The sequence below is a fragment of the Trematosphaeria pertusa genome (assembly GCF_010094035.1).
Source record: "Trematosphaeria pertusa strain CBS 122368 unplaced genomic scaffold BU26scaffold_16, whole genome shotgun sequence".
Lineage (NCBI taxonomy): Eukaryota > Fungi > Ascomycota > Dothideomycetes > Pleosporales > Trematosphaeriaceae > Trematosphaeria > Trematosphaeria pertusa.
In genome coordinates this window covers 474,311-497,605 of record NW_022987227.1, presented here as the reverse complement: position 1 = coordinate 497,605, position 23,295 = coordinate 474,311, and the positions used below count along the sequence as shown (strand labels likewise).

General features: G+C 54.1%; 11 protein-coding genes across 11 annotated transcripts; 5 read left to right on the top strand and 6 right to left on the bottom strand.

Moving 5' to 3' along the window:
- Positions 1-584: 584 nt before the first annotated feature.
- On the bottom strand, positions 585-2,504 carry BU26DRAFT_108677 (Clavaminate synthase-like protein). Its single transcript, XM_033819362.1, has 3 exons — positions 2,155-2,504; positions 852-2,109; positions 585-799 (listed from the first exon to the last, which is right to left on the bottom strand). The coding sequence occupies exons 2-3, from the start codon at positions 2,005-2,007 to the stop codon at positions 795-797; spliced, it is 1,161 nt and encodes a 386-aa protein (XP_033678763.1). The 5' UTR covers positions 2,008-2,109; positions 2,155-2,504; the 3' UTR covers positions 585-794.
- Positions 2,505-2,956: 452 nt separating this feature from the next.
- BU26DRAFT_569661 (nucleotide-diphospho-sugar transferase) lies at positions 2,957-4,449 on the bottom strand (the record flags this gene model as incomplete). The annotated part of the gene is made up of 4 exons (XM_033833909.1): positions 2,957-2,983; positions 3,034-4,212; positions 4,268-4,324; positions 4,375-4,449. The coding sequence occupies 4 exons, from the start codon at positions 4,447-4,449 to the stop codon at positions 2,957-2,959; spliced, it is 1,338 nt and encodes a 445-aa protein (XP_033678762.1).
- A 1,242-nt stretch (positions 4,450-5,691) lies between these two features.
- Positions 5,692-6,604, top strand: BU26DRAFT_569660 (uncharacterized protein; the record flags this gene model as incomplete). Its single annotated transcript, XM_033833908.1, has 3 exons — positions 5,692-5,997; positions 6,049-6,537; positions 6,590-6,604. The coding sequence occupies 3 exons, from the start codon at positions 5,692-5,694 to the stop codon at positions 6,602-6,604; spliced, it is 810 nt and encodes a 269-aa protein (XP_033678761.1).
- Positions 6,605-7,267: 663 nt separating this feature from the next.
- BU26DRAFT_465217 (uncharacterized protein) lies at positions 7,268-9,617 on the bottom strand. The gene is made up of 6 exons (XM_033825186.1): positions 9,546-9,617; positions 9,347-9,488; positions 9,135-9,293; positions 8,790-9,084; positions 8,234-8,724; positions 7,268-8,182 (listed from the first exon to the last, which is right to left on the bottom strand). The coding sequence occupies exons 2-6, from the start codon at positions 9,446-9,448 to the stop codon at positions 7,613-7,615; spliced, it is 1,617 nt and encodes a 538-aa protein (XP_033678760.1). The 5' UTR covers positions 9,449-9,488; positions 9,546-9,617; the 3' UTR covers positions 7,268-7,612.
- Positions 9,618-9,985: 368 nt separating this feature from the next.
- Positions 9,986-12,538, bottom strand: BU26DRAFT_436104 (uncharacterized protein; the record flags this gene model as incomplete). Its single annotated transcript, XM_033824160.1, has 1 exon — positions 9,986-12,538. A coding segment is annotated over one exon (2,553 nt), but the record flags the coding sequence as incomplete, so codon positions are not given.
- A 23-nt stretch (positions 12,539-12,561) lies between these two features.
- On the bottom strand, positions 12,562-13,199 carry BU26DRAFT_108618 (uncharacterized protein). The gene is made up of 2 exons (XM_033819361.1): positions 12,811-13,199; positions 12,562-12,755 (listed from the first exon to the last, which is right to left on the bottom strand). Exons 1-2 carry the CDS (start codon positions 13,090-13,092, stop codon positions 12,723-12,725), a joined length of 315 nt encoding a protein of 104 aa, XP_033678758.1. The 5' UTR covers positions 13,093-13,199; the 3' UTR covers positions 12,562-12,722.
- On the bottom strand, positions 13,063-15,879 carry BU26DRAFT_108576 (uncharacterized protein). Its single transcript, XM_033819360.1, has 4 exons — positions 15,613-15,879; positions 15,436-15,548; positions 15,013-15,387; positions 13,063-14,963 (listed from the first exon to the last, which is right to left on the bottom strand). The coding sequence occupies exons 1-4, from the start codon at positions 15,730-15,732 to the stop codon at positions 13,142-13,144; spliced, it is 2,430 nt and encodes an 809-aa protein (XP_033678757.1). The 5' UTR covers positions 15,733-15,879; the 3' UTR covers positions 13,063-13,141.
- Positions 15,880-16,036: 157 nt separating this feature from the next.
- Positions 16,037-17,136, top strand: BU26DRAFT_554586 (uncharacterized protein; the record flags this gene model as incomplete). Its single annotated transcript, XM_033832271.1, has 4 exons — positions 16,037-16,248; positions 16,303-16,436; positions 16,486-17,017; positions 17,080-17,136. Exons 1-4 carry the CDS (start codon positions 16,102-16,104, stop codon positions 17,134-17,136), a joined length of 870 nt encoding a protein of 289 aa, XP_033678756.1. The 5' UTR covers positions 16,037-16,101.
- Positions 17,137-17,561: 425 nt separating this feature from the next.
- BU26DRAFT_523344 (uncharacterized protein) lies at positions 17,562-18,530 on the top strand. The gene has a single exon (XM_033830022.1). The coding sequence runs from the start codon at positions 17,658-17,660 to the stop codon at positions 18,369-18,371; it is 714 nt and encodes a 237-aa protein (XP_033678755.1). The 5' UTR covers positions 17,562-17,657; the 3' UTR covers positions 18,372-18,530.
- Positions 18,531-18,915: 385 nt separating this feature from the next.
- Positions 18,916-20,882, top strand: BU26DRAFT_492513 (GMC oxidoreductase; the record flags this gene model as incomplete). The annotated part of the gene is made up of 2 exons (XM_033826118.1): positions 18,916-19,289; positions 19,345-20,882. 2 exons carry the CDS (start codon positions 18,916-18,918, stop codon positions 20,789-20,791), a joined length of 1,821 nt encoding a protein of 606 aa, XP_033678754.1. The 3' UTR covers positions 20,792-20,882.
- Positions 20,883-21,073: 191 nt separating this feature from the next.
- On the top strand, positions 21,074-22,463 carry BU26DRAFT_108546 (uncharacterized protein). Its single transcript, XM_033819359.1, has 3 exons — positions 21,074-21,580; positions 21,769-22,249; positions 22,322-22,463. The coding sequence occupies exons 1-3, from the start codon at positions 21,135-21,137 to the stop codon at positions 22,355-22,357; spliced, it is 963 nt and encodes a 320-aa protein (XP_033678753.1). The 5' UTR covers positions 21,074-21,134; the 3' UTR covers positions 22,358-22,463.
- Positions 22,464-23,295: the final 832 nt, after the last annotated feature.

Sequence of the window (23,295 nt, the reverse complement as noted above, 5' to 3'; positions counted from 1 at the left end):
GGAAAAACGAGATCGACTAAGCGGAGAAGCAGCTCGACTGGACAGCCATCCCGGGTCACTAGCACCTCTCATGGGCTGATGACGATGTCAACGTTGTCGATCATCTTGGACAACTAGGTTCTCGACTCGGCCGACAACAGTGTCTTAACGCTCTGCTTACTATATACCCACTAGCAGCGATCTGGTAGATACTCTACTAAAACCGCAGAGGCTTCCGCTCTTGTGTAGCACGGGACCCACCGCTCCTTCCCCTTTCGCCGGCAACCCTTCCACAAATTCGCAGAAAGGAAGAAATTCAAAGTATGAGAATTTCGCGTTCAAACTGATGCTCCATCCGAAGTGAGGGAAAAAGAAATGCAAGAAGAAATTCGCAATAATCACACAGACAACAACTCCAGGCTCAACGGCGATTACATTAAAGATCTTTGCTGAATTTCAGAATAATTAGCTAAACATACACAAAATATTTTAGTAGGAGGTGCAAAATAGTCGTGTGTTGTAGTGTGCGTGGGAAGGAGCGCCTGCTAAGGTTCCACGAATCAGTGACCGAAAGGCGGCGACTGTCGTAAAGTGAAATAAAGGTCCTTTACAAGCGCACTCGGAATTCATACGTTGAAGATCTTCATCATGAGCCTAGAGATTCATAGTCCATTCGCATAACTGGCGCTGTTGGCAACAACGCTTCCTTCGCATAAAAAGCATCCAACCATTGAACGCGGCGGCTCCCCTCCAAAACCACCCAACAGGCCATCCCAACAGACCTCCTCACCGCATCCTCCGCAATGCTCCATTACTCAATCTGTAAGATGGTTAGGGCGCATGCTCATGAAGGGTCTCCCCAATAACCTCACTGTAAAAATTATTAAACACCTTCCCCAGCAAATGCTCGCCATACGTATTCCCCTCATGTATCGGCTCCTTGCCGCTCCTCTCAACACACCTCTGCAACGGCTTCACCAAACTCGTAAAATTCGGCTCGTAGAAAAATGGCACCGAAACCCTGTACCCATCCCCGCGATGGATAACCCTGTGCCGCGTGCTCTTCCACAACCCATTCGTCCACCGCTCAATCATATCCCCAATGTTCACAACAAAGGCGCCGCGGATGGGGTCCGCGTTCAGCCATGTAGTGTTGTCTTTGAGCAGGACTTGCAGAGCGCCGGGCGTCGGATCGGTGAGGAGCAAAGTAACGCAGCCGTAGTCCGTGTGCTCACCGCATGAGAACTGGGTTATGTCTTCATCCTCTGTTAGAGCCGGGCTGTCAAGTTTTGGGTACCTGATCATGCGCATGACCCAGAAGGACTGATCTGTGTTGCGGACGAAGACTTCCTCATCTTCAGTGCTCCTGGTTGCGCCGGGAACGCTGGGGCCGAGGTCGAGCGCTACGCCCATTGCGCGCACAAGTGCTTCCGCGACGTGTTGAAGTTGGGTGATGTAGTCGAGATAGACGGGCTTAAGCTCCTCCGGCTGTGCAGGCCATAGATTAGGCCCTTGAAGTGTCTTGCATGTCCCAGGTCCGCCCTTCCCTTCTTGCTTCTCTGCATGATCCCATTCGCGATACAGGTCGACTGCCTCATGCATGTCGCGACGCCCGAGTGTGATGTTCTCACCCATACTCTGGTACCCGCGTGCACCATCACCGCCTTCCGGTCCGTCGGCGTCATGGCGCTTGATCTTGTTCTTTTCCTCGAGGCGAAGCGCGAAGAATGCGCGGGCGAGGGAGACGATTTGGCCGAGTTTGGCGACGGGGATGCCGTGACCGATGAGGTAGAAGAAGCCGTAGTCCATACAGGCCGTTTTTATGGAGGATGCAGTTGCCTGGCGAGCTTCGAGGGTGGAAGACTGGTCCAGGAAGGAGGAGATATCGATCATAGGCAAGGACTTCGCGGAGGATAAAGGCGATGGCGGGGGAGTCATGGTCGCTGTGGGGCGTGATGCGGTACCTGGGTGGTTCTTGCCGTTGGGTAATGGGTCGGTGCTGCCGTTACGGTCTGGGAGAGAAGCCATCTTGGACACAATCTAACGTATTACCCTTCGAGGTATTGAAGCGTAGAGGTCGAGATCAGGAAGTCTTGCTTATTTCTTGATCGAACGAGGATTGCTTGAATACTAAGTACTGAGTTTCCTGACATCCTTCGGATGCGAGTGACAAACCTTCTAGAAGCGTCCAAGCTACGATACTTGGAGATAGGGCTCGAATGTGAGCACAATGAGAGTGTTACGAATTGCGCAAATGTATGCCACAGACACCTGGCAGTCTCAACAAGATCCAATTAGTATACGGCCATACGGTTTGACAGATCTCAGCGCCGGCAGATATGAGGCGAGAAAAGGAAACCACTAAACTTAGCCTTCGCTATCCTGGTTCACAAACGCGGCTGCTGTGTGCTGTGCTGCGATTAAAATGCCGCATCGTGCCGTGCCTGTAATGTGAGTACATACGGATGATAGCGTGTCCGTTTAGGAGCGGAGGAGTGCGAAGCAACCAGCGAGTGGGGGGTAGGGTTGAGACGAGGTGAGAAAGCGAGGCGTGAAGTCGGGTAGCGTTTCCGTTCCTGGACTAGCCAATGAAATCCCTGGCCCACCCTGGAGTTTCCCGTCGCTATTGGATCGGGAAGCTTTGAAGCGACTACTATGGCAATGCCTCGTGAGCTGGGGCGTTGGTTGAGTTTTCAACAGTAATGTACCCCCTATGGGGACGACTATAGCTACCACACCACGACTTAAAGCCAACAAAAACTTGAATTCCCGGACTATACCCCGTGACGGTTTGCTTGGTCAAAGTTGCGACTGCTGACATCCCACAGTCTAGCCAGATCTCTACCCTTCTAAATGATAGAAGCTTTTGATGCCATGCATAAACTCCGCCTCCAGATCTAATGAGCACCCAGTGTTGGTTTCTCCAGATTGGTGGACAAACCTTTGCCGCATGGTATCATGCGTCCCATAACGCCACTCACATTATAACCTCGTTGGACACGTCCTATTTGCTGTTGTCAGCGCAACATTTGCTACGCAACCCCGGCTACTCACCCTCTTCAGCTCCTTGTAAGGCAAGCACACGCAATTCTGCACGCGCACCTCGTCGCCAACTGCGCACTCCTTGCCTAAGATCGTGATGCTCTGCACCTTCACGCCGTTCTTGATGATGCTCGTGGTATGGCTGGTGATTGGTGTCGGTGTGCCTTCGACGCGGGCCCAAGCGCCGATCTTGCTGTGCCAGCCGACGATGGTGTACATCACGCACGCATCATGCTTGATCTCCGAATCCTCCAGGACGATAGCTTCCTTTATGCGGACGCCGGCGCCAATGTGAACGCGGGGACCGATTGAAACGTTAGGCCCCAGCTTCGCCGTCGGATCCACATGCGCTGAAGGGTGAATGTATACTGGCGGGATGATGTTGGCCGAGGGAGCAGCAAGCTCTTCAGACCCTGACTGGAAAGCCTTCATGAGGTACAGGGCGTTGGCGGGTACTGCTGAGCCGGCAGTCTTGATCTGGCGCCAGAAGTCCTTAGTCTCCAGCACGAAGAATTGCCTGCTATCAGCAATGTCCGACAGCACATCTTGCTCAAGACGAATGACGGCGCTTTCCCGATCTTCATCATCGTCATCCTGGCCCTGGTAGAAAGACGACTCGAGGTTCTCGGAAGACGGATACGAGACGAGGCGTGGGCGCTCGGTGCGGCGCTTGATTGCGCTGCGAATGGCGGGGAAGATGCACTCGGTTGAGAAGAGGTACACCCCGCAGTTGATCAGGTTCGAGATGTGTCCCTCGGGCTTCTCGACGTAATGTAGCACTCGCTTCGTGTGTGCATCTGACACAATGCAGCCAAAGTTCGTCGCCGACTCGTTCGCAACCCTCGTGCCCAGCATCACCGCCTCGGCGTCCTTGTCCTCAAACAGCCTGAGCATCTCATTGAGCGGGAACGATGAGCAGACATCTGCGTTCAACACGAAGAACCTGTCCGGCCTGCCCTTCAATATGACGTCTCGGAAGTGGTATAGACCGCCCGCAGTACCCAATGCCTGGTATTCTCGGAGGTAGTGCACTCGCAGCTGAGGGAAATCGTTCGAGATGGCGTTGATGAAGGGTTGGAAGACGGATTCCTCGTAGTAGCCAACGATGAAAACTTCCTTGATCTCAGGAACGTTCGCAATGGCGCGGAAGCAATGCTCAATTATTGGGTGGCCGGCGACAGGGAAGAGGGGCTGGTGCAGTGTTAGCGAGCGTGAATGGGCCGGGTAATGCAAGGATGCGGCTAACCTTGGGCAGCTCCATAGACAATGGCCTGAACCTGGTGCCTCGAGACGGCCCTCCCACCTACAAATGTAAGAATCCATCGTGTTGTGAAGGCCTCAGGGTGCAAATACCAAAATGACAGCTTTGGTGGAGGGCGCAGATCCACTCTTGGACCTGACGGCGAGCGAAGGCGGTTGCAGACTCATTATGGCGGTGTCGAGGAGGGATAATTCGAACGAGTTACTGTCTGAAGGCAGAAGCTGGGAGAAAAGGGGAGACCGAGGTGGTGCGAGCGAGTGGCAGTCTGGCCGCGAATGTGGACAGCTGGAGTGGACCCTTGAAAATCGGCCTTCACCCACGTTGGCTTGGGCGGTGAGCGGTCTTGGCACTTCCGAGTCACGCCGCATCGTCAACCTCATCCCTCGCGCCCGCACCTCGAACTCCAGCATCCTCCCTCGTATACAAGCTTCAACGCTCAGAAGCGGATAATCACGAGCACTGCCCAGCCTCTCATTGTCCTCGACGTACCGCGTCTGGTCACCACTCCAATGAGCTCCCAACACAGGATGTCGAAGAGATCTCTCGTTGTCCGAATAGGGTACATAGCAATAGTCTGCAAGTCTTGCTTGATCAGGGACTTGTCTGCTGCGCATTTCAGCCTCCCCCCTTTCTTACGAGTGGAATCAATGTCTCCGTCTTCATCTCCAACTGATCCAAGTATGTGCAATAGCTCAAAGTCGCGGCAGCCGTTACAGCCTTGGCCTCTTCGTATATTGCTTATACTTCCGAGCACAGATCACCATATTCCGCTATCTCCTTCGATGCCCATTCTCTAGTTGTGGTAACCTCAGTCTCCCTTTCAGTTCCTACCAGGCCAAACGCATCCGCCAGCGACCCTGAAGGAAACAGTAGCCTGTCGATTCGGACCACAGTTCAGAAGGTACCCCTGAATGGATTCTGGACTTTGATGCTTACTTACATCACGCGCCCCGACGAATGGTACGCCTTAGGACAATAGATTGAAAGCCTGCGGGTTAGGCCGAGTGGCCTTACGTTCCCCGTCGACACTGGCCTTTAGCTTGCGTGGATATCTTAGGAGGTTTAGATGACGAGCGAGGGCGCTCTATCCATTTCAAAAGGATCCGGCCATCATCTTGGGGAGTTCCGACGGTGGATGGAGCCCAATTCGCCACGTCTCCTTACAGTCTAGGGGAATTGGGATGAGGGGTGAAGGTAGTTTGGTAGGTCTGGTAATTTGGAAGCTTGGTCTAGAGTTTCAGATGACGGGTGAAGGAGTCATAACTGAGCATCCCCTCTTCAACTCTCGTTCACTTCAACCCCACGCCCTGCACATGGGTATTATGATACTGTCCCCATACCTCCTCTAAGATTTTCTTTCCTACCCACTGCTCTCCACAAGACCAATCTCCAACCCCGCTCCCGACATCATGGCCCTTCCAGCAAAGCGAGTTCAGCTCTACTGTCAGCGCCTGGACGCCACGGTCGATGGCCACACCCTCGTGCCCTCTTCCAACTTCGCCCAGGACGTGACCAGCATTCGGGCAGCTTTCCCAGGCCTCCCGCAAGCCGTTGTCTGCGACGTTAAAGGCGACCCTATCAGGGACTTCGCCAAAGTCAAGGACGGCGACCGGCTCCTCGTCTTCAAGGACGAGTACGATCATGTGCAACCCGAAGCCTACCACTACGTCCTGTACCTACCTAAGGTAGGCGACAACGTCGACAAGAACTGGTTGGTATGTATTCTCACTAGCACCCTACTTGTCCTTTACTGACACAAGCTTTAGAAAGCCACGCGTGCCGAGCGGGCTGCTTACCTCGTCGCCATCCAAAACAACGATCCCATCAAGAACGTTGTCCGCATCACAATGCCACATACTTATGTCCAGGGCGAGCTGGCGCGCATCAACTACTCCTTGGACAGCCGGCTGAAGTCCAACTACTCCCCTGACGTCACCTTCAAGGCCATGCAGGAGAGCTGGTACAACATGAAGTTCGATGCCATGTTCGACCATCCCTTCAATGCTGCCGAGAAGATCAAGCCTCCGGGTGATCCCAAGTCCTGGGACTTGAGGCTCCTCCCTACTCTTGTTCTCCTCAGCGATTGCACCGCTGGACAGCCTCTCCTTGCTAGGAGTCTCGTCCTCGCTGCCATCAAGAAGCGCACCGAGAAAGAGCCGGACAACGCAGAGGCCAAGCACATGCTGACGGAGGACATTATCAATGTGCTCGACGATATGTACAAGCAGGCCGACGCTATTGACTCGGATTGGCTAGTAAGGATACCTACTTGCCCCTCTCTTGTCCCACGTAAGTTAACATCACCAGTATACCCCTGAGTGACCTTGGAAACGTCTACGTGACGTGTAACGCGTTGCTTGGAGTGCCTCGGGGTGCTTGGGGATGGACGAGTTGAATCGGTAAACCGCGCTTGTATTCCCTCAAGATGGTTTGGAATTTAGGTAGATCTCTCTCCAACAAGCCTGGAAACCGGCGAACGGAGTTTTATGATATTACACGGATCTCTATTGTGTATGGCTCTCGGCATACGGCGTTTTGGGCATCTCCGCGGGTTACTACTTGGGAGTGAGAGGCTGGCAATGGTAGCCATAGACTCTGAACTGCTTACACGGCCCGGGGTGGATCTTATATTAAACTAGAAAAGGCAGTCAATAGGATCTCTTGCTTTTTCATAATCTTCGCATCATAGATCGTAAACCTAAGCGTGAAGACCTTGCAGTTAACTTCCCTCGCCAGACTGGAAATCGCTAAACTCTTCGAAGTCACTCAGCCCTACCAATACGGCGCAAGCAAGAGAACCATGCTCGAGAAGCCGGAGCAGAAGACCGACCATCCCTTTCCTCGGTGTCGAATACTTGCCTAGGTTTACACGCATGGCAGGTGCCCACCAAAATGGAGAGTTCAAGCGTACAGTTACCGTCCGACCTATCGGTTCCTACACATAGATCAATTGCTCATGTCACCCGTGATGTACGAACTATGTAGCGTAAACAGAAGTCTGCTATTCAAAGACAAAAGATCCGATATTAAATACACCAATCTGCAGCTATGGATGAAGGCATTTACCGTCATCCTGGGTCAAAGTACCGTGGCTTTTATATCACTCTGTGTTGACTTGTGCGACCTGCCTACCTAAAGTAGGGCCCACCTTAACTGGCCAACCACCCCAAGAGCAATTTTGATGATCCATTGCCATCCGTTACCGATTTTCCATCGCGCTTACCATTTACGCACTGGTTCCAAGTGAACCATTACAGAAGAGAGAGAGAGCGACTTTTGGATATCCAAGGTCGCTAGCGCCATGCTAATGATATGTAGAGCTGCGTTGCTCTACCACATAGCGTTCATATCGCTCGGTGTCTGCACATCGTCATCATGAACCACCTCATCGTCTTCGGCCGGTACCATAGAAGCGAGCTTCGGGTCCACGTTATGTTGCTCGAACTTGAGGCGGCAGCCCTTCATCTGACCGACGCAATCATCTTTCTGGCAGACATGTCCGTAGAAGCAGTCCGAAACACGGCAACCACCTTTCTTCGTGCATGGGTTACACTTCAGGACATACTCAAGGCAGTGGCGGGTCTCGGGTTCTAATTCGCTGTGGTCGTAAGGGCAGTTGAACTGCGTACAAACGCCTTGGAGGTGATGGCTGTTGCAAGGCTTCTGGCGGCGGAAGCGTGCTTGATAGGTAGCCCACTCGTCCTGGGTGGGAGGTCGAATGAAGGCATCAATGCGTTGACCGTCCTTGTTCAAAGGGATAAAGCCAGGGACGACGGATGTGGGAAGGGAGGAGGATACATTGGAGCGGTCGAGAGTAACCCCATTCGGTGATTGGTCCGACGCACCCAGCCCTTTAGGCACATGCTTGAAGTTACACTTGTTGCCGAAGCGGCAGTAGCCCTGCTGCTATGAGTAAGCCGAATAGAGCAAAGCTGTGCGGAGCAGACATACCTTTTGATAATACTTGCAGAGTGTTTGAAAATTCTGTTGGCTATCGGATTTGTTGTTCCAAGCGCTCCCGCTGCCGTCGGTGAAGCTATTGCTTCCTTGAGGAGACATGTCGTCGACTCCAAAGGTGGTGTCGGTGCCAAAGGCATTATTGCCCCACGGGTTCTCATTGCGAAGGGCGGATTGATTTTGCGTCTGCTTTGATTGAACCTTGGCCTTGAGCGGAGAAGCAGTGCGATCGACGAAATTAGCGGCAGGTCCTTTGGTGGATGTTGTCGCTGAGGAGAGCCCTGACCACCGGAAGATAGTCGGGAACTGCGTAATGTTGAGGCTGAACTGAAAGAAGTCCGAGTTGAAGCCCGCGCCTTGGATAAGCGTGATTTTGTTTCGCAGGCCACTATAAGGGACTAGCGAGGGAAGATAGCTGCTATCGTGGCAGGCAGCATATAGAATATGGCTGCAAGCGCTATCGTCCGCGGCTAGTTTCAAGGTTTCTAAGAGTCACAGTCAGTAAGCATCTGTCTCACGTTCTTGTATGTCCGTTAATTAGGATGCTTACCTCTAATCTTGAATTTGGTTCCCTCTTCGTCGAGTGCGTCTACAAAATCGAACAACGGCATAGCGCGCGTGAACGCGGCTGCGAACGGAGCTAGCGACCGCTTCTCCAGGCCGACTAATTTGGACTTCGCCAGCTGCTTCGAGAGATTGGTAAGGTCAACGTAAAGGCGAACGATTACGCGAGCATCCCTAGCCTGCGGCAGCGACTCCCGTAGATATTTCTCTACGGCATCATTGAGCATTCTTGCAGCACGCATTCCGCCCTCTTCCTTGTCTCGGACAAGTTCGTCGTTGAACTAGCGTGAATCAGCCTAACGCCTACGAGCGTTAGAGGGTTAATACGTACGATATATCCATTGCCGTCAATGAGGACAAGAATATAAGGGCGGCGGGTAGTGTCAGTTTCAATTGCTGCTCCATTCGTCACAGTATTGCCCTTCTCTTCATAAGAGTCCTTGAGAGCCTTGTAGTCGTCAAGCAATTGACTGTATTCTTTCAGGATACTCTACGCCGGAGTTAGCGGATATTGTTCCTTGGCGACAAGTCGAGGCGACGCACCTGGAGGTCATTCTGATTCGTTTGATTGTTCAGCTTGAATTGCTCGAGGCGCGTATCCAAGGAGTCAAGCTTCCCGTCCCCCAGCGTGGTTGCACCAGCCATCGAAATTGATGCACCGCTGCGGGTTGCGGCGTCTTCCAGACTTGTTGCGGTCAGCTTGGGGTTTTGAGGTTATATAGCCGCTGGAATCTGCACTAACAAATAATTGCGGAGTCTCCTCCGACTTAAGTTTGGGAAGTTGCGTTGTTCATTTCCCAAGGTGAAGGTTTTCTCGAAGCTGCGTCAAACGTGTGCGATGTGCAGGTGCCTCTTTCTATGGTCTGTGCGCGACGGTCACGTGTGACCGGGATCTTCGAGGCTTCGACCGAGTGCGTGTACGTGAGTCAGCTTGGAACAGATATAATCACAGTTAAAGCGTAGCACATTCAAGTTACCCAAGAGTAAGAATGCTCACTTTCCATTCGTGATGCCCGTGAGCGCACACTATCACTATAATCATACGGCTACACGTAGCCCGATGCTATGCTAATAATACAATGGCTCTGTTCAAGTCCTTTCCACAGCATGCCTTTTGAAAATGCCGTAACGGTAACCCCGGGGCCGAAGACCCCCGCCCCTTTTGCACAGCCGGTTGCATGTCTATGCCCTACCCCCGCCGTTGACCAGCTTCTTGTTGCGCTTCATGAGAGTGGTGAGCTTCTTCTCCAGGGCCTCGTGGTCCTTCCTCGCGGCTTGCATTGCCTGCTCCGCCTCATCTACACTCAAGACGCTCCTCCTCCCTCCCCTCCGGCCCGACATACCACCAGCATCGAAAGCGCTGGCGAGTCCCTGAACGTCCATACTGAGATCGTTGCCCTGCAACCCTAACCCGGCGCCGACGAGGGCCTCGAGACCCTGGACGAAGACTCCGCCAAGCAGGTCCGCTGCCATCACGCCCGTGCCATCGAGGTCGGTACCCACTACGCCGCCTTCTGCTACCGCCTTGGCTGCCTTTGCGATCTTGTTTACGTTGACGGACACGTTGACCGTGCCTGCACCCGGCGGCCCACCTACCGCTGCCATCTCTGGACGTGGAGTAGTAGTTGGTGGATTGTCGGTCTTCGGAAGGACAAACTGATTGAGGTATGCGCCCGCGTCCGATGGTGTTTGCTGTTGTGCCTGTGCTTGTGCTTGAGGCGGCGGGAGATCACCAGGAGCATGGACTGGAGGAAGCGGCAAAGTAGACCCAAGGAGAGCGGCAGTCGGATCTAGTTTCGGCATCGGCTGGCCAGATGCGGCGCTCTTGCTGAGCTTAGCTCCCGCCTCTTTGAGCGCAGTAGCGAGAGCGGGAAGCATATCCTTCGACTGCGCTGGCGACGAAATGTTTTGGGTGTGTTGTTGATGCGTCGTTTGCTTCCGAGCATGGAAACGAGCTGCACCCTTCAACTCTTCGATATGTTTCTCCAACTCCAAGGCCTTTTCCTCCAGCTCCTGTGTCAAGCCCCAGAAAAACTTGCCTTGCGGCGTGATCAAAGTTCTAGAATCCGGCTTGCCGTCCTTAGCATGGAGGCGAACCGGGTGCTTCTTCGAAAGAGCATCCAGATCAGCCTCTGAAAAGTGTATCTTCAAGTCTGGTGGAGCACCCGAATTGCCGCTCGTCTGGGCGGTGCGCGAAGCATGAGCGAGTGACGAGGAGAGCGGCTTGAAAAATTCAAGAGTGGAAGCAATGAGCTCTCCGGTCCTTTGCAAATCGGCAATAATAGATTGTGCAGTGGGCTCCCGTTTTTCTTTAGCCGCGTCAGGAGCTCTTACTGGTTTGGGACGTGGTGAGGAAATAGATGCCTTCGAGGTGTGCGCTTTCTTTGGAGATGGAGAGGACGCGGGTTCTGGCTCGGCCTCTTCCTGATTTTTATCAACGTCGGCGTCGGCGTCGATGGCCCTAGGAGACTCTGGCTGACTCATTACGGGTGTCGGTATCGATTTAGGGTTATTCGTGAGTTTCTTTGCCTTCTTCTTGCGCCCAATGATAGGTGCCTGAACCACCTCAGGTTCTGATTTCTGGTCATCCGCTGCCAAGGTGCGTTCCTCCTCTATCTGTCGTGCCCTCTCCTGTCGTTCCTTCTTTGCTTGAGATTTTGTCTTCTTCCTCATTGGAGCGGTACCGACCTTTCCACCGACCGGAGGTGGAGAGCTAGCTCGAGAAATTGACGCGGATGTGATTGATGCGGTATCAGATATCATCTCGCTCGCCGGGGTCCCTGGCTGATTGAGCGACGCGATGCTAGCTTGCCGGGACCGGAGCTTGTCCATAGTAAGGACGTGAGGGAGAGACGTAGTAGACATCGCTGACAAGGGAGGTGGATTTTCGGTCTTCGGAGTCGCTACGACGCGCAAAGTCTTTGCTCCAATGGACTTTTTTATCGGGGAACCCATTGAGGTAGCAGCCGGACTTGCAGGTACAGAATTAGCAGCTGTCATGGAAACTGCACGAACCGGTTTCGGTTGGGTATCTCCCCTGAGCAAGCTTGCCGCAGAAGGCTGTTCGTTCTCTGAGAGCTTAGTAGCGGCAGCTATGTCGAGCTTCCCTGGGTGTTGTCGTTTAGAAGAAGTTGGCGTTGCTGCAGGCGCAGAAATGTCTTGTGTGCTCTTTTGGGCACCTGCGTCAGCAGAGGCCTGACTCTTCTTGCCTACCGTCTTGCTCTTTGGCGCTAGTTTCGGCGGTGATTCGGTTGCTGGCTTGCTCTCCTTTTGCTCTCCCAACACTGATTCTTTTGTGGACTTTTTCGGGGTCTGGGCCGGCTTAGGCTTCGCAGTGCCTTCCCTTTGAATAGATTTCGACGGAGTCGCTGGTCCAGATTTGACAGCTGTAATAGGGTCGGGAGTTCCCGCTTCAAGCGCTTCCGTTGTTTGCGTGACTTTCTCCGATGAGCCCGGGGTTGATGTCCTGCCTGGAGAAGCAGGTACAAGAGGAACAGCCGGGGCTACCGTTGACGAGGCGCTTCGAGACAAAGGGCGTACAGGTTGGGTGCTCGCTATTGATATTGGTACCGCGGATACTGAAAATCCGGGAGGCATGGTTGGGGTTGCCCGCTTGGGCTGCTCCAGGATTTGGCTAGCCAGAGGCGTCTTGACGCCCTGATGGTCTGATTCGCTATCGTTAACGAGAGCATCCACGTTGATTGAAGCCTCTTCCTCAGCACTTAGATCTTGATCATCTGTCCACAAAGCGTCAGCAAGGTTGCCCTATTGTTGAAACCGGATGAAGGCAGCGACGTAAAGCAAGGCGCCCAGCAACGGCGACGACGGCGGCGGACGATGAGCAGCTCAGACGCCACCAGTCAAGTAATTAAGTACAACAAGGCGGGCAGAGAATTCTCGATCATCTTCGTCACTGGAACTATGCAGGAGAACAGTTGGGGAAGCCATCTTTCTAATTAAACGTAAGCATGCCGACTGAAGAGCGGCAGGAAGGGGATTTTACGTACATACGATGGCCATGACGAAGACGACGAGAGATGGTGACGTGAAACCTGGTGAAAGCAGCGTAATCCGCCCAGACCAAACACAACTTCGAAAGAAAATATCAAGGTATTGTAGTTCCGTGAAGCCATGCCAATGCCAAAGCCAGCAAATGTGGGACAGAAGCCGACCATCATAAACGCCGAGCATCTCAGTAGCCAGTGTCGCCGGACTGAGTGCCGATGCATTCGCTTCGAAGCCTCCGGTAACGCCATGCAGCCATCGTGGGAAGAGAGGTAATAAAACATTGTACATGACCCTTTTGGTCACAAAGTATGTGAAAGAAGCGAAAGAGAGCTACCATCGTCCGGCACCGCCGTAATTGCTGTAGTTCAGGGAGGAGTACCCACCTTGACCTTGGCCGTACAGTCCCTGCCCGACCATGCCTCCGCCTTGATGCAACCTTGCCTGTAAGATACTCGGGTCTTGAACATCTACTACACCACCCCCAGAGGAGGAAGTGTTAGCATGTCTGTGCTTCTTCCCCTTTTTCTTAGACTTCTGCGAACCAGATTCCTGATAAGCACCAGGCGAAGGTCCATAAGGAAAGCTCAAGAGGCCGGGGGCAGGGGCTGGCGTGGAGGTCGTGGGATGTTGGTTGAGAAACGAAGGAAACATTGACTCACGCTTTCCAGCATCAGCTACCCTACCACCGCCGTCCATGTTTCTGCCTCGGAGCAAGTCCTGATACAATGCATCATTGTTGTTCCTGCCGGCAGCGTTCGCGCCATAGCCGAGACCGCCGGTAGCGAATCCGTGACCTTGGCTAAACATGCCACCTCCGCTGACTGGTGGTGTGCCGGTAGCTTTCAACCCGGGTGGTGGCCCTTGAACACCGCTAGTGTAAAACTGGCCACCTAATGGCTGGTGCTGGGAGAGTTGGTGGAACTGGTTCGCGTTCTTGGGCATCATAGAGCTCTGCTGGCTCATCAGCTTCTGGTTTGCGACAGGCTGCACGGAAGCAGAGGCGGATGCGCTGTCGTTCGCGAAGCTGAACCGGGATGCGTGTCTCGCGTGACCGGGTGCGTTGCCGGCCTGAGCGTGGGTCGGCTGAGCTTGATTGTTCTGGAAGTTGGAGACGAGGCCAGCAGACTGAGGGCCGGACTTGAAGTTGGACAACAATAGGTGCTGCTGTTGCTGCGTCAGGCCTCGAGTATTGCCAAGGCCAAGGTTGCCGAAATCCTCTGCTAGGGAAGCGTTCTGTCCGAACAGGTTGCCACCCAGAGATTGTTGGCCAGGTGGTGCGATTGCATGTTGATTGGGCTGGCCTGTGCCCGTGTGGTGGCTCTCCTCAGGCTCGCCACCAAGCTGCAAGCTACCTCCAGCGGTTGTCTCATGCTCTTCTCCTTCAGCGGCAGCAGCTGGCTGCAGTTGTTGCTGCGATGCGGCCTGTGTCTCAGTTTGCCGCTGGGCGGCAACTTCCTTCTCCTTCTCTCTCATAGCGCGTCGCTTTGCGCCACCATTGGGATCCAGTATTTGTGGGTATTCAGTGACAGCTTTGAACTCTTCCTCGGACAGGACGGCGCTCGAGAATACGAATCTGAAATCGGGATCGGATATTGTTTTCAGGAGGCCATCGAAGCCAGAGATGCGAGGCTTGGGTGGACGTGGAACTGGTGGGGGTTGCGGTGTTGTTGACTTGGACGTCTGGGCTGACTTCTCCTTCTCCTTACCCTTCTTCTTCGACGTCTCCTCCGTCTTGCTTGCCTTCGATGCTTGGGGTGCCTGAGGGGCCAGGACAGCGTTCGTGGTCATCGGGCTAGGGTTGGACGCAGTCGTTGAGCGGCTCGCACGGCGTTCCTGCGCGGCTTTACTTCCCCAGCTTGCCGTCGCAGGCAAACCAGGCGTCTCTGTGGGACTTGAAGTATCGTTGCTGTCTTGCCGGTTCATTGGAGCCGACGCCGCTGCCACTGGGGGGCCATGGTGTGCCGGAGGGGCAGCTCGGCTGGTCAACGACTGTGCAGGTTGCTGGGTCTGTATAGAGTTCATCATGGACAGATCCTGCCGGGTGAAGCTGTCATTGTCTTCGCCGGGCTCGTGCAGGAACATGCAATTTCGGTTGTTGCATTGCTCCCCGCGGAGGTACGTAGCACAGTACTTGGTTGTGCCGTATTGGGCTCTATAGCAACGGTCAGTTGCTGACGGGTGCGCACGCAGAATGGTCTTACCTTAACGTCCTGTCGCCGTTCTGCGAGCCGTCCACGGCTGTTATGCACGCTGCGGCATCTTCCTTGCGAGCAAAGGTCACGTAAACCCCTACCGACTGTTGATGCTGTGCATTTTCCCGTGCCTTGCTCACGACAATCTTGACGATCTTGCCGTATTGCCCAAAGTATTCGGTTCCGCGTAGAGTATCGAGCAATCGATCCTCGCGAATTGTCGGCGTAAGTCCGGTCACGTAGACGAGGTTCTTCTGGACCACTCGGAGCCCCGCGAGATGTTTGCGGCTTAGCGAGTCGGCTTCCGCCTTCTGCGCCTCCTTTTGGCGCATCTGCGCATTCTTCTTCGCCTTCTGCGCTATCTGCTGCTTGTGCTTGGCCATCCTGCTCTGCGTTAGAAGCGACCAGGGTAGGAAGGCGAGGAATACGCACTCTTCGGGACTGATGTTCTTGAACTGTATTGTCGACTCATCGTACGGACGGCGACACGCGGGACACAGCCCATTCATCGTCGTCTTGATGTTGTTGAAGCAGAACTGACATATCTAGAGCACAAGATTAGCAACGGCAGCCCAGGGTGGCCTCACCGAGTTTTAGGGGACAGCCTACCTGGTAGCCGCAGGGACACGGGAAAAAGTTCTTGTCGGACAGGTCGAACTCCTCGACGCATAGCGGGCAGCACTCCTCCTCGTCATCGTCGACGAACTGGTCTTGCTGCATGCGAGACATGGTGGAGGGCGATGTGCGTTGTCAAAGCGTGATGGAGTGGCGTTCGAGCGAGCACGGGCGAGAGAAAAGCGGTGTTGGGTCGAAATGCCAAGTGAGAACACAGGAAAGCAGCCGCAAGAAAAGGGACGAACGCCGACCGTGAAGGGGAAGGGAAAGAATGATGCACTGGCGGTCGTGGATGGGGGCGTCGATGCGCAGGCCTGCAGAGCTGAGGTAGGAGGCTCTTGGCGACGCAGATCACGTGGAGGCTAGACCGGCTTGAGCTACCGGCCGCCCGACTCGCCTGGAGCTCAGATGTCGACGACGCCATCACCACACGCCGCCCTCACCTGCTGCCCGCGCTGCTCCCGCATACTCTCCACTCCCACAATGGCTCTGCGACAGGCCGTCGCCCGGCCATTGGGCGCCGCCGTGCGTTCGGCGGGCTGCTCTCGAAGCGCTGTGCGCGCCTTTGCATCGACAGCGCTGCGGGCGAAGGAGGTCGCTGCAGAGAGCTCTGAGACGCCCAACATGCGAGTGCGTATATCAATTGCAGCTTTTCCATAGCCCCGGGACTGACGCTATCTGCAGTTTGCTCCCCGCGACCCGCAGGGCAAGCTCAAGGCGGCCATCGTGAACCCGGCCGACAAATACCAAGAGAAGGGCGAGGCACTGCACAAATACGGCCAGTATCTCATGTCGTGTCTGCCAAAATACATCCAGCAGTATGCGGACTTTCTTGCCTAATTACAGGCCGGTCTGACGGAGTTCTAGGTTCTCCGTCTGGAAGGACGAGTTGACCATCTACATTCCTCCCTCCGGCGTCATTCCCGTCTTCACCTTCCTCAAGTACCACACCGCCGCCGAGTACACGCAGGTGTCAGACATCACGGCCGTCGATTACCCCACCAAGGACCAGCGCTTCGAGGTGGTATACAACATGCTGAGCATCCGGCACAATTCGCGCTTGAGGATCAAGACGTATGCGGATGAGGCAACACCGGTGCCCAGCATTTGCGATCTCTACGATGGTGCAAACTGGTATGAGAGGGAGGTTTATGACTTGTTTGGTGTATTCTTCGTCGGACACCCGGATCTGAGGCGCATCATGACTGACTACGGTTTCGATGGCCACCCGCTGCGGAAGGACTTCCCGATGACCGGTTATACTGAAATCCGATACGATGAGGAGAAGAAGAGGATTGTCGTGGAGCCACTTGAGATGACTCAGGCCTTCAGGAACTTCCGGGGAGGTTCGACCGTCTGGGAACCGGTAGGACCGGGTGACGACAGAAAGCCATCACAGGTACGTCTCACAGCATCTTTCCTATGTTCTTAGTTTCTGGTATATGCTGACCTATTCCCCAGTTCAAGCTGCCCACACCGAAACCCGAGCCGCCAAAGGAGGGCGAGCAGAAGAAATAGAAAAGCTAGACATGTACACTGTGTATATATCCATCGAATCAAAGCCCTGTATTTCAGCATCAGCATGAACCACATCCCACTGTCCGAAATCAGTCATTTTTGCGAGCCGACTTCTATCCAATCTGCACCTCGCTTGGCCTGCATGAATCATTCAGCCTAGCATTTGCTAATTCGGGTCCTCCGATAATCGCGTATCCCGCACTAATGCAGGACGTACAACGACTCATTAGGATACTACCCAAGGCCTCATACCCGCTTGCTGCGCTGACAAAGCCAGGTACCCTTTTCGCCAAGCTCTGCACCCCGCTTTCCTCATTTTCGCATGCAATTCCTCTATGTGAGGTAGGACACGGAGTTAGTCCCGCATTGCCGTGAGTCACGCCCTATAAATTCACCATGGCCGTACGCATTAGTCCCGAGGGGGATGGCCTCTCCAGAATCTGCCGTTTCACAGTCATTGTTCATGGTCGAAAGATTTCCACGTGCTCGTGTTCAGTGGAGTATAAATCAGACCATCTGCAATGCTTTCGTTTGGCCTTCTCTGTGCTCTCTGCCTTCTCACACTTTCCAGTCTTTCCAACATGACCTACGCAACGAAGACCACCGCCGTTCCTCCGTTCAACCTCTCCTCCCCAGCGGGAACCGACATTTGGCGCAAGCCACCCTCCCACAACGTCATGACGGCGCCCACAAGCCCTTCTCCACTCCCTCTGTATGAGCTGAAATCCTTCCAACGCGCCCGCCTCACCTTCGCCCTTCCCCCCGCAAATCAACTCCGCCAATACGACCAAGCGGGCCTCCTTCTCCACTTCACCAAGCCCGGTCTCGAAGAGGGAAAAGACAAATGGATCAAAACGGGCGTCGAATTCTACTACGGGAAACCATACCTCAGCACCGTCGGCTGCGACGCATGGGCGGATTGGAGCGTGGTTCCCCTTACCCCGTTCGCTTCGAACGAGTCTAGGCCCACGGCGACGGTAGAAGCACGCCGCGAGAGAGATCAACTGGGTAAGAGTCTGTGGGTCTATCAGATTATCAGCGACGAGCAGGGGAAGGAGGTTGAGAGACGCCCACTGAGAGAAGTTAATTGGGTGTTTGCGGATGAGGACGGGTGGAATGTGGGAATTGGTGGGTATGTGTGTAGACCGACGACGGAGGGCGGGGAGGGGCTGTTGGAGGCGGAGTTTGAGGAAGGGGTGCTGGTTGAGGTCCTGGATTATGAGACTAAGGCGTGAGGAAGGGGATTAGGAAGATGTGGAGTCGGTTTACGGGCTGATCTCGCAATTGGATCGGAAAGAAATTCAATGGACATGGGGAAACTCCTATGAAATTGAATTAGAGGTATAAATATGAACGTCGAATAAACTCCTGCACGCGGCTTAGCGCCCAGAAACTTCACATGCAGGCTCCAGGAGGCTGAAGAGATCCCATCATATGCGCGCCACACTGTCCGAGGCAGTTTGTTGAAACATGGCAGGGATGCCTTTGCACTAAACTCTAGAAGTATATTCCCGGAGCGCCTACTGCCCGTGGTAGGACGACGAAACTCGAATTGATTGACTTCGGGCCAGGAATACCTAGGTATCGTAGGGACGATCGCTTCCCCGCATTTTCCGCATCTAGATCACTACAAGCATTACTTCTATTGACACAAGGATACAGAGCGCTTGTATGTTTGTAAACGTTCATGGCCTCTAAGTAGCAATATATTTAACCGGGTAGTCGCCCGTACTGGCTGCTATGAGTCCGGCCTATTCTTCCATCCCATTTTCATCAAATATGCATCCCATTATTAGCCTTCTGTACTTGGTTCTTTTCTTAGCATTTGTGTCTGCAGTACCTATTGAGGAGCAAGCCAAACGACAAAACGCCGAATTCGACTATGTGATCATCGGTGGTGGAACCGCAGGCCTAGCGCTCGCCAATCGCCTTTCTGAAAATGCAAGTGTACAAGTCGCAGTCATTGAAGCGGGTAGCTTCTACCAAATCACTGATCCGCTGCTGTCTTCGACACCTGCTGGGGATGTTATCTGGGCTGGAGCTAGCCCTCTTGACTCAAATCCGCTTGTGGATTGGAATTTCATCACTGAACCTCAAGCCGGCGTGAACAATAGACAGCTGCACTATGCGCGGGGGAAGTGCTTGGGTGGAAGGTAGACTTGCTGTTGTTTCCTTGGCTACCGGATGCTGAAACTGATATTTCGACAGCTCCGCTCGCAATTTCATGATCTACCAACGCGGCGACAGGGGATCATACCAACGCTGGGCAGACGAGGTCGATGATCAGTCCTATACTTTCGACAACCTCCTCCCGTACTTTAAGAAGTCGATCCAATTTACTCCGCCGAAGTCTCCCCCCCGCGCAGCGAATGCCTCGACCGAGTACAACGCGGCGGCATTCGACCCCGCGGGTGGACCCCTTCAGGTCTCGTATGCCAACTATGCGGGACCGTTCTCCAGCTACATGGAGGGGGCTCTGAATGGAATCGGCATTCAGTCAGTCCAGGATTTCAACTCTGGAGAACTCCTGGGCGCCCAATACTGCTCCTCGACGATCGACCCGTCAGGCCAGGCCCGCGACTCTTCGCAAACATCGTTCCTGGATGCTGCGAAGGATCGAGCGAATCTCAAGGTCTACCAAGCCACTCTTGCGAAAAAGATCGTTTTCAATGAGGACAAACGGGCAACTGGCGTCGTCATCTCCACCGGTGCTACGATCTCCGCCCGAAGTGAAGTCATTCTATCTGCTGGTGCCTTCCAGTCTCCCCAGCTCCTCATGGTCTCTGGGATAGGCCCTGAAGCAATTCTGGACGGCTTGAACATCCCCATCATCGCCAACCGGCCTGGTGTCGGCGTCGGCATGCAAGACCACATCTTCTTCGGGCCAAGCTACCGCGTCAAAGTCGACACTTTTACCCACCTGGCCAACGACCCTGTGTACCTTGCCGCGCAATTTGCAGTTGACTACTCCATTCTTAAAGAAGGCCCGCTCACAAACCCCGTTTGTGACTTCCTCGGCTGGGAGAAAGCGCCCAGAGACCTCATCACTCCGGAGGCCGCCGCAGTGCTAGACCAATACCCAGCCTCGTGGCCCGAGATAGAGTACCTCTCTGCGCCTGGCTACGTGGGAGACTTCCAGGATCTTCTCTTGCAGCAGCCTAAAGATGGGTATCAATACGCAACAATCCTCGGCGCCATCGTCGCACCCCAATCCAGAGGAAACGTTACCATCACGTCGGCGGATACTTCTGATCTCCCCCTCATAAATCCAAACTGGCTCACCGACCCTACAGACCAATCCGTCGCGCTAGCACTCTACAAGCGCATCCGCGAGGCCTTCAACACAACCGCTATGCGTGCCGGACTCGCCGACCCCGTGGAATATTTCCCTAGCCCCGACGTGGAGACGGATGAGCAGATCTTGAATACGATAAGGGATACGCTGCAGACTGTTTGGCATGCGAGTTGCACTTGTAAGATGGGTCGGGCGGATGATGAGATGGCGGTTGTGGACAGCAAGGCGAGAGTTATTGGCGTGGAGGGTTTGAGGGTCGTGGATGCGAGTTCTTTTGCGCTGCTGCCGCCGGGCCATCCGCAGAGTACGGTTTATGTGCTCGCGGAGAAGATTGCGGAGGAGATTAAGACGGGGGTTTGACGAAGCGGGAGAGCCGTGGAAATAATGAGTTGTGATCGACAGGCCAAATTGGGCTAGAGGAACCACTTCCGATGTCAATGTTCCTCTATCCTTTCATTCTGAACAGCCAAATCAGTGGTTCTCCATGGTGACTGCATCGCATTTTTCTATCAACCTCACACGTCGGGGTCGCGTTCGGCTCGGTTCGAAAGATGCTGGCCCGGAGTGGCTGAGTCTGGCCTCCGGCCCTAAGCCAATCTTGGAAAGCGAACATGCAGCTGAGCTTCAGCCTTGCCAATCTTCATATTCTTATTCCCCTCAGGCTACAACGTTTCCATTCCCTCGAGACAGCAGCCATGCAGGAATGGCGGACCCGCTTTCCATCGCTGCCAGCGTCATCACCCTAATCCAGGTCTCGGCCCAGGTGACCGTCCTACTCAAGCAGTTCCGAGACGAAGTGAGTGCCGTGGACGCGACGCTCAATGGGCTGCTCCAGGATGTCGAGGGCTTCCAGCAAGTGCTAGAGTCCATGAAAGAGACGTTCGAGCAGGAGGACATCAAGGCGAATCTGCAGGCTACAGGGCACGTGGGAAATCATTGGAAGAATCTCGCGCGTTCGTTGAGAGACGGGGAGGGGACGCTCCAGCAGGTGCACGGTCTGCTAGATGCCGTCAACAAGACCACCTCCTTCCTCGACGGGCCACGGAAGCAGCTGCGCTTCAAAGCCGCGGTTGAACAGATTGCCTGCTATCGAGAGCAGATACAGTCGTATCGGGGCGCACTTCAATTATCGCTCAGCACCATCATTTTGTAAGTCTATTATCTGCTTTTCATCGTCTCATGGCCACTACTTTTGCTGTTTCTAGAGCCAGCAGCGCTGTCCTCGCAGCCCTGGCGGATTTGCAGGCGGGCGTGGGGACATGCCATTTGGGCTCCGATTAGCCCCTTGAAGCCCTCCAGGCGGGGATTAACGAAGGCTATTTTGCTAACTGCCGTAGATGGAACCAAGTTACCTTCCAAAAGTCAACTGATAGCATACCGGAGAAGATCCTGCCGAATCTAGACAAGCTTTACGACGAATTCCGAAATCTCGGCATAGCACTCAACGCTAAAATCGAGAATTTGCAGGCTATGGTATCGGATAGCAACCGCCAGGAGCTGGACTCTATGAATAACCTAAGAGAATGCGTCCGCTCGGCGGCTGACGTCGTCTCTACAGCTTCCACCACTCTTACGGCTGAGACTAGTGATAAGGCGTCAGTAAAGTTTGGATCAGACTTCGGTGACATCTTCCCGAGCGCAACGAACGAAACAGTTGTGAGATGGATGCGTGCAAACGTTATTCATGAGTACGACGATGCCGAAGCCCCGCCGCTGCCATCGGAATCTAGCCTTGGTGACGCACCCACTGAGTACCAGTCAGACAGCGACTCTGATATCGAAAACGAGATGGTTCGAGCATTGCTCAGTGATGGCAAGGTACGTAGGTCGCGCGTTATAGATATCAACACATCTTTAGCTCTTTGTTGATGCGGAAACCGCCCTCAGAAGGCCTTCCACGGGGAAGGCCTGATAGACATTCGCTAATGTACCGCCGCATTCGCAGAGACGGAAAGACCAGGGAGACCTAAGCGGAGCGGTTCGTCATTTCAAGAATTGCCTTTCTAGGATAAACTCGAACGGCAGCTACACTTCCCTGCAGAGTGCCGCGTCCAGCAGCGTGTCGAAAGCCGAGTTGCTCGAACTACTTACCGAAACTTACTGCCTCCAGAGCGCTTGGTCTAGCGCGAAGGCAACAATGCTGGAAAAGCTTCAGATCACTGAGCGCCAGGTCGGCAAGAAGAACGAACGGTATCTCGGTGATACTCTAAGACTTACAGAGCTCTTGGTTAACAACAAGGAGTACGTAGAGGCACATCTGCAAGCCCGCAGGTCGCTCCGTGGTTTCAAGAAGCTCGGAGAATCAGGGTTCTCCGGCTACGAGCGCTCTCTGCAACTTCTTATCCGCCTCTGCAAGGACGACGGGAAACTAGATGAGGAGGAGGGGTATGCAGCGCTTCTTGCGAGCCATGAAACGAGAGTGAAGGGTTCTCCGTCGACGTCTAGAAAGAAGCTTCAGGACCGTCCAGCAGCGGTAACCGCTGCCATCGACCAACCGCTGGATCATGATACCCATGAGCCGGCCAAACCACTGTCGATTGTTTCTTCTCGGCAAGATATAGAGTATCCTCTCACCCCGATGCAAGACAGTCTTTCGACCCCTGGTGAGCTTCCTCGGGCCCAACAGCCTCCCGCTAGCAGCCAGCCTTCCACTGCCACCCAGTCACGGTCCTCTACCCCCAAAGCTACTTTTACAGAAGCCGAGATCGAGCCACAGAGAGCACACTTTCCAGAGCAAGAAACATCTTTTATCAACGAAAAGGAGGAGGTCAGTCCCTCTCATGATCCAGATAGCGCACCTAGCTCTTCTACCCAGCCCGGCATAGAGGTTCCTCCACACACATCCCAAGCAACTTTGGAGACTA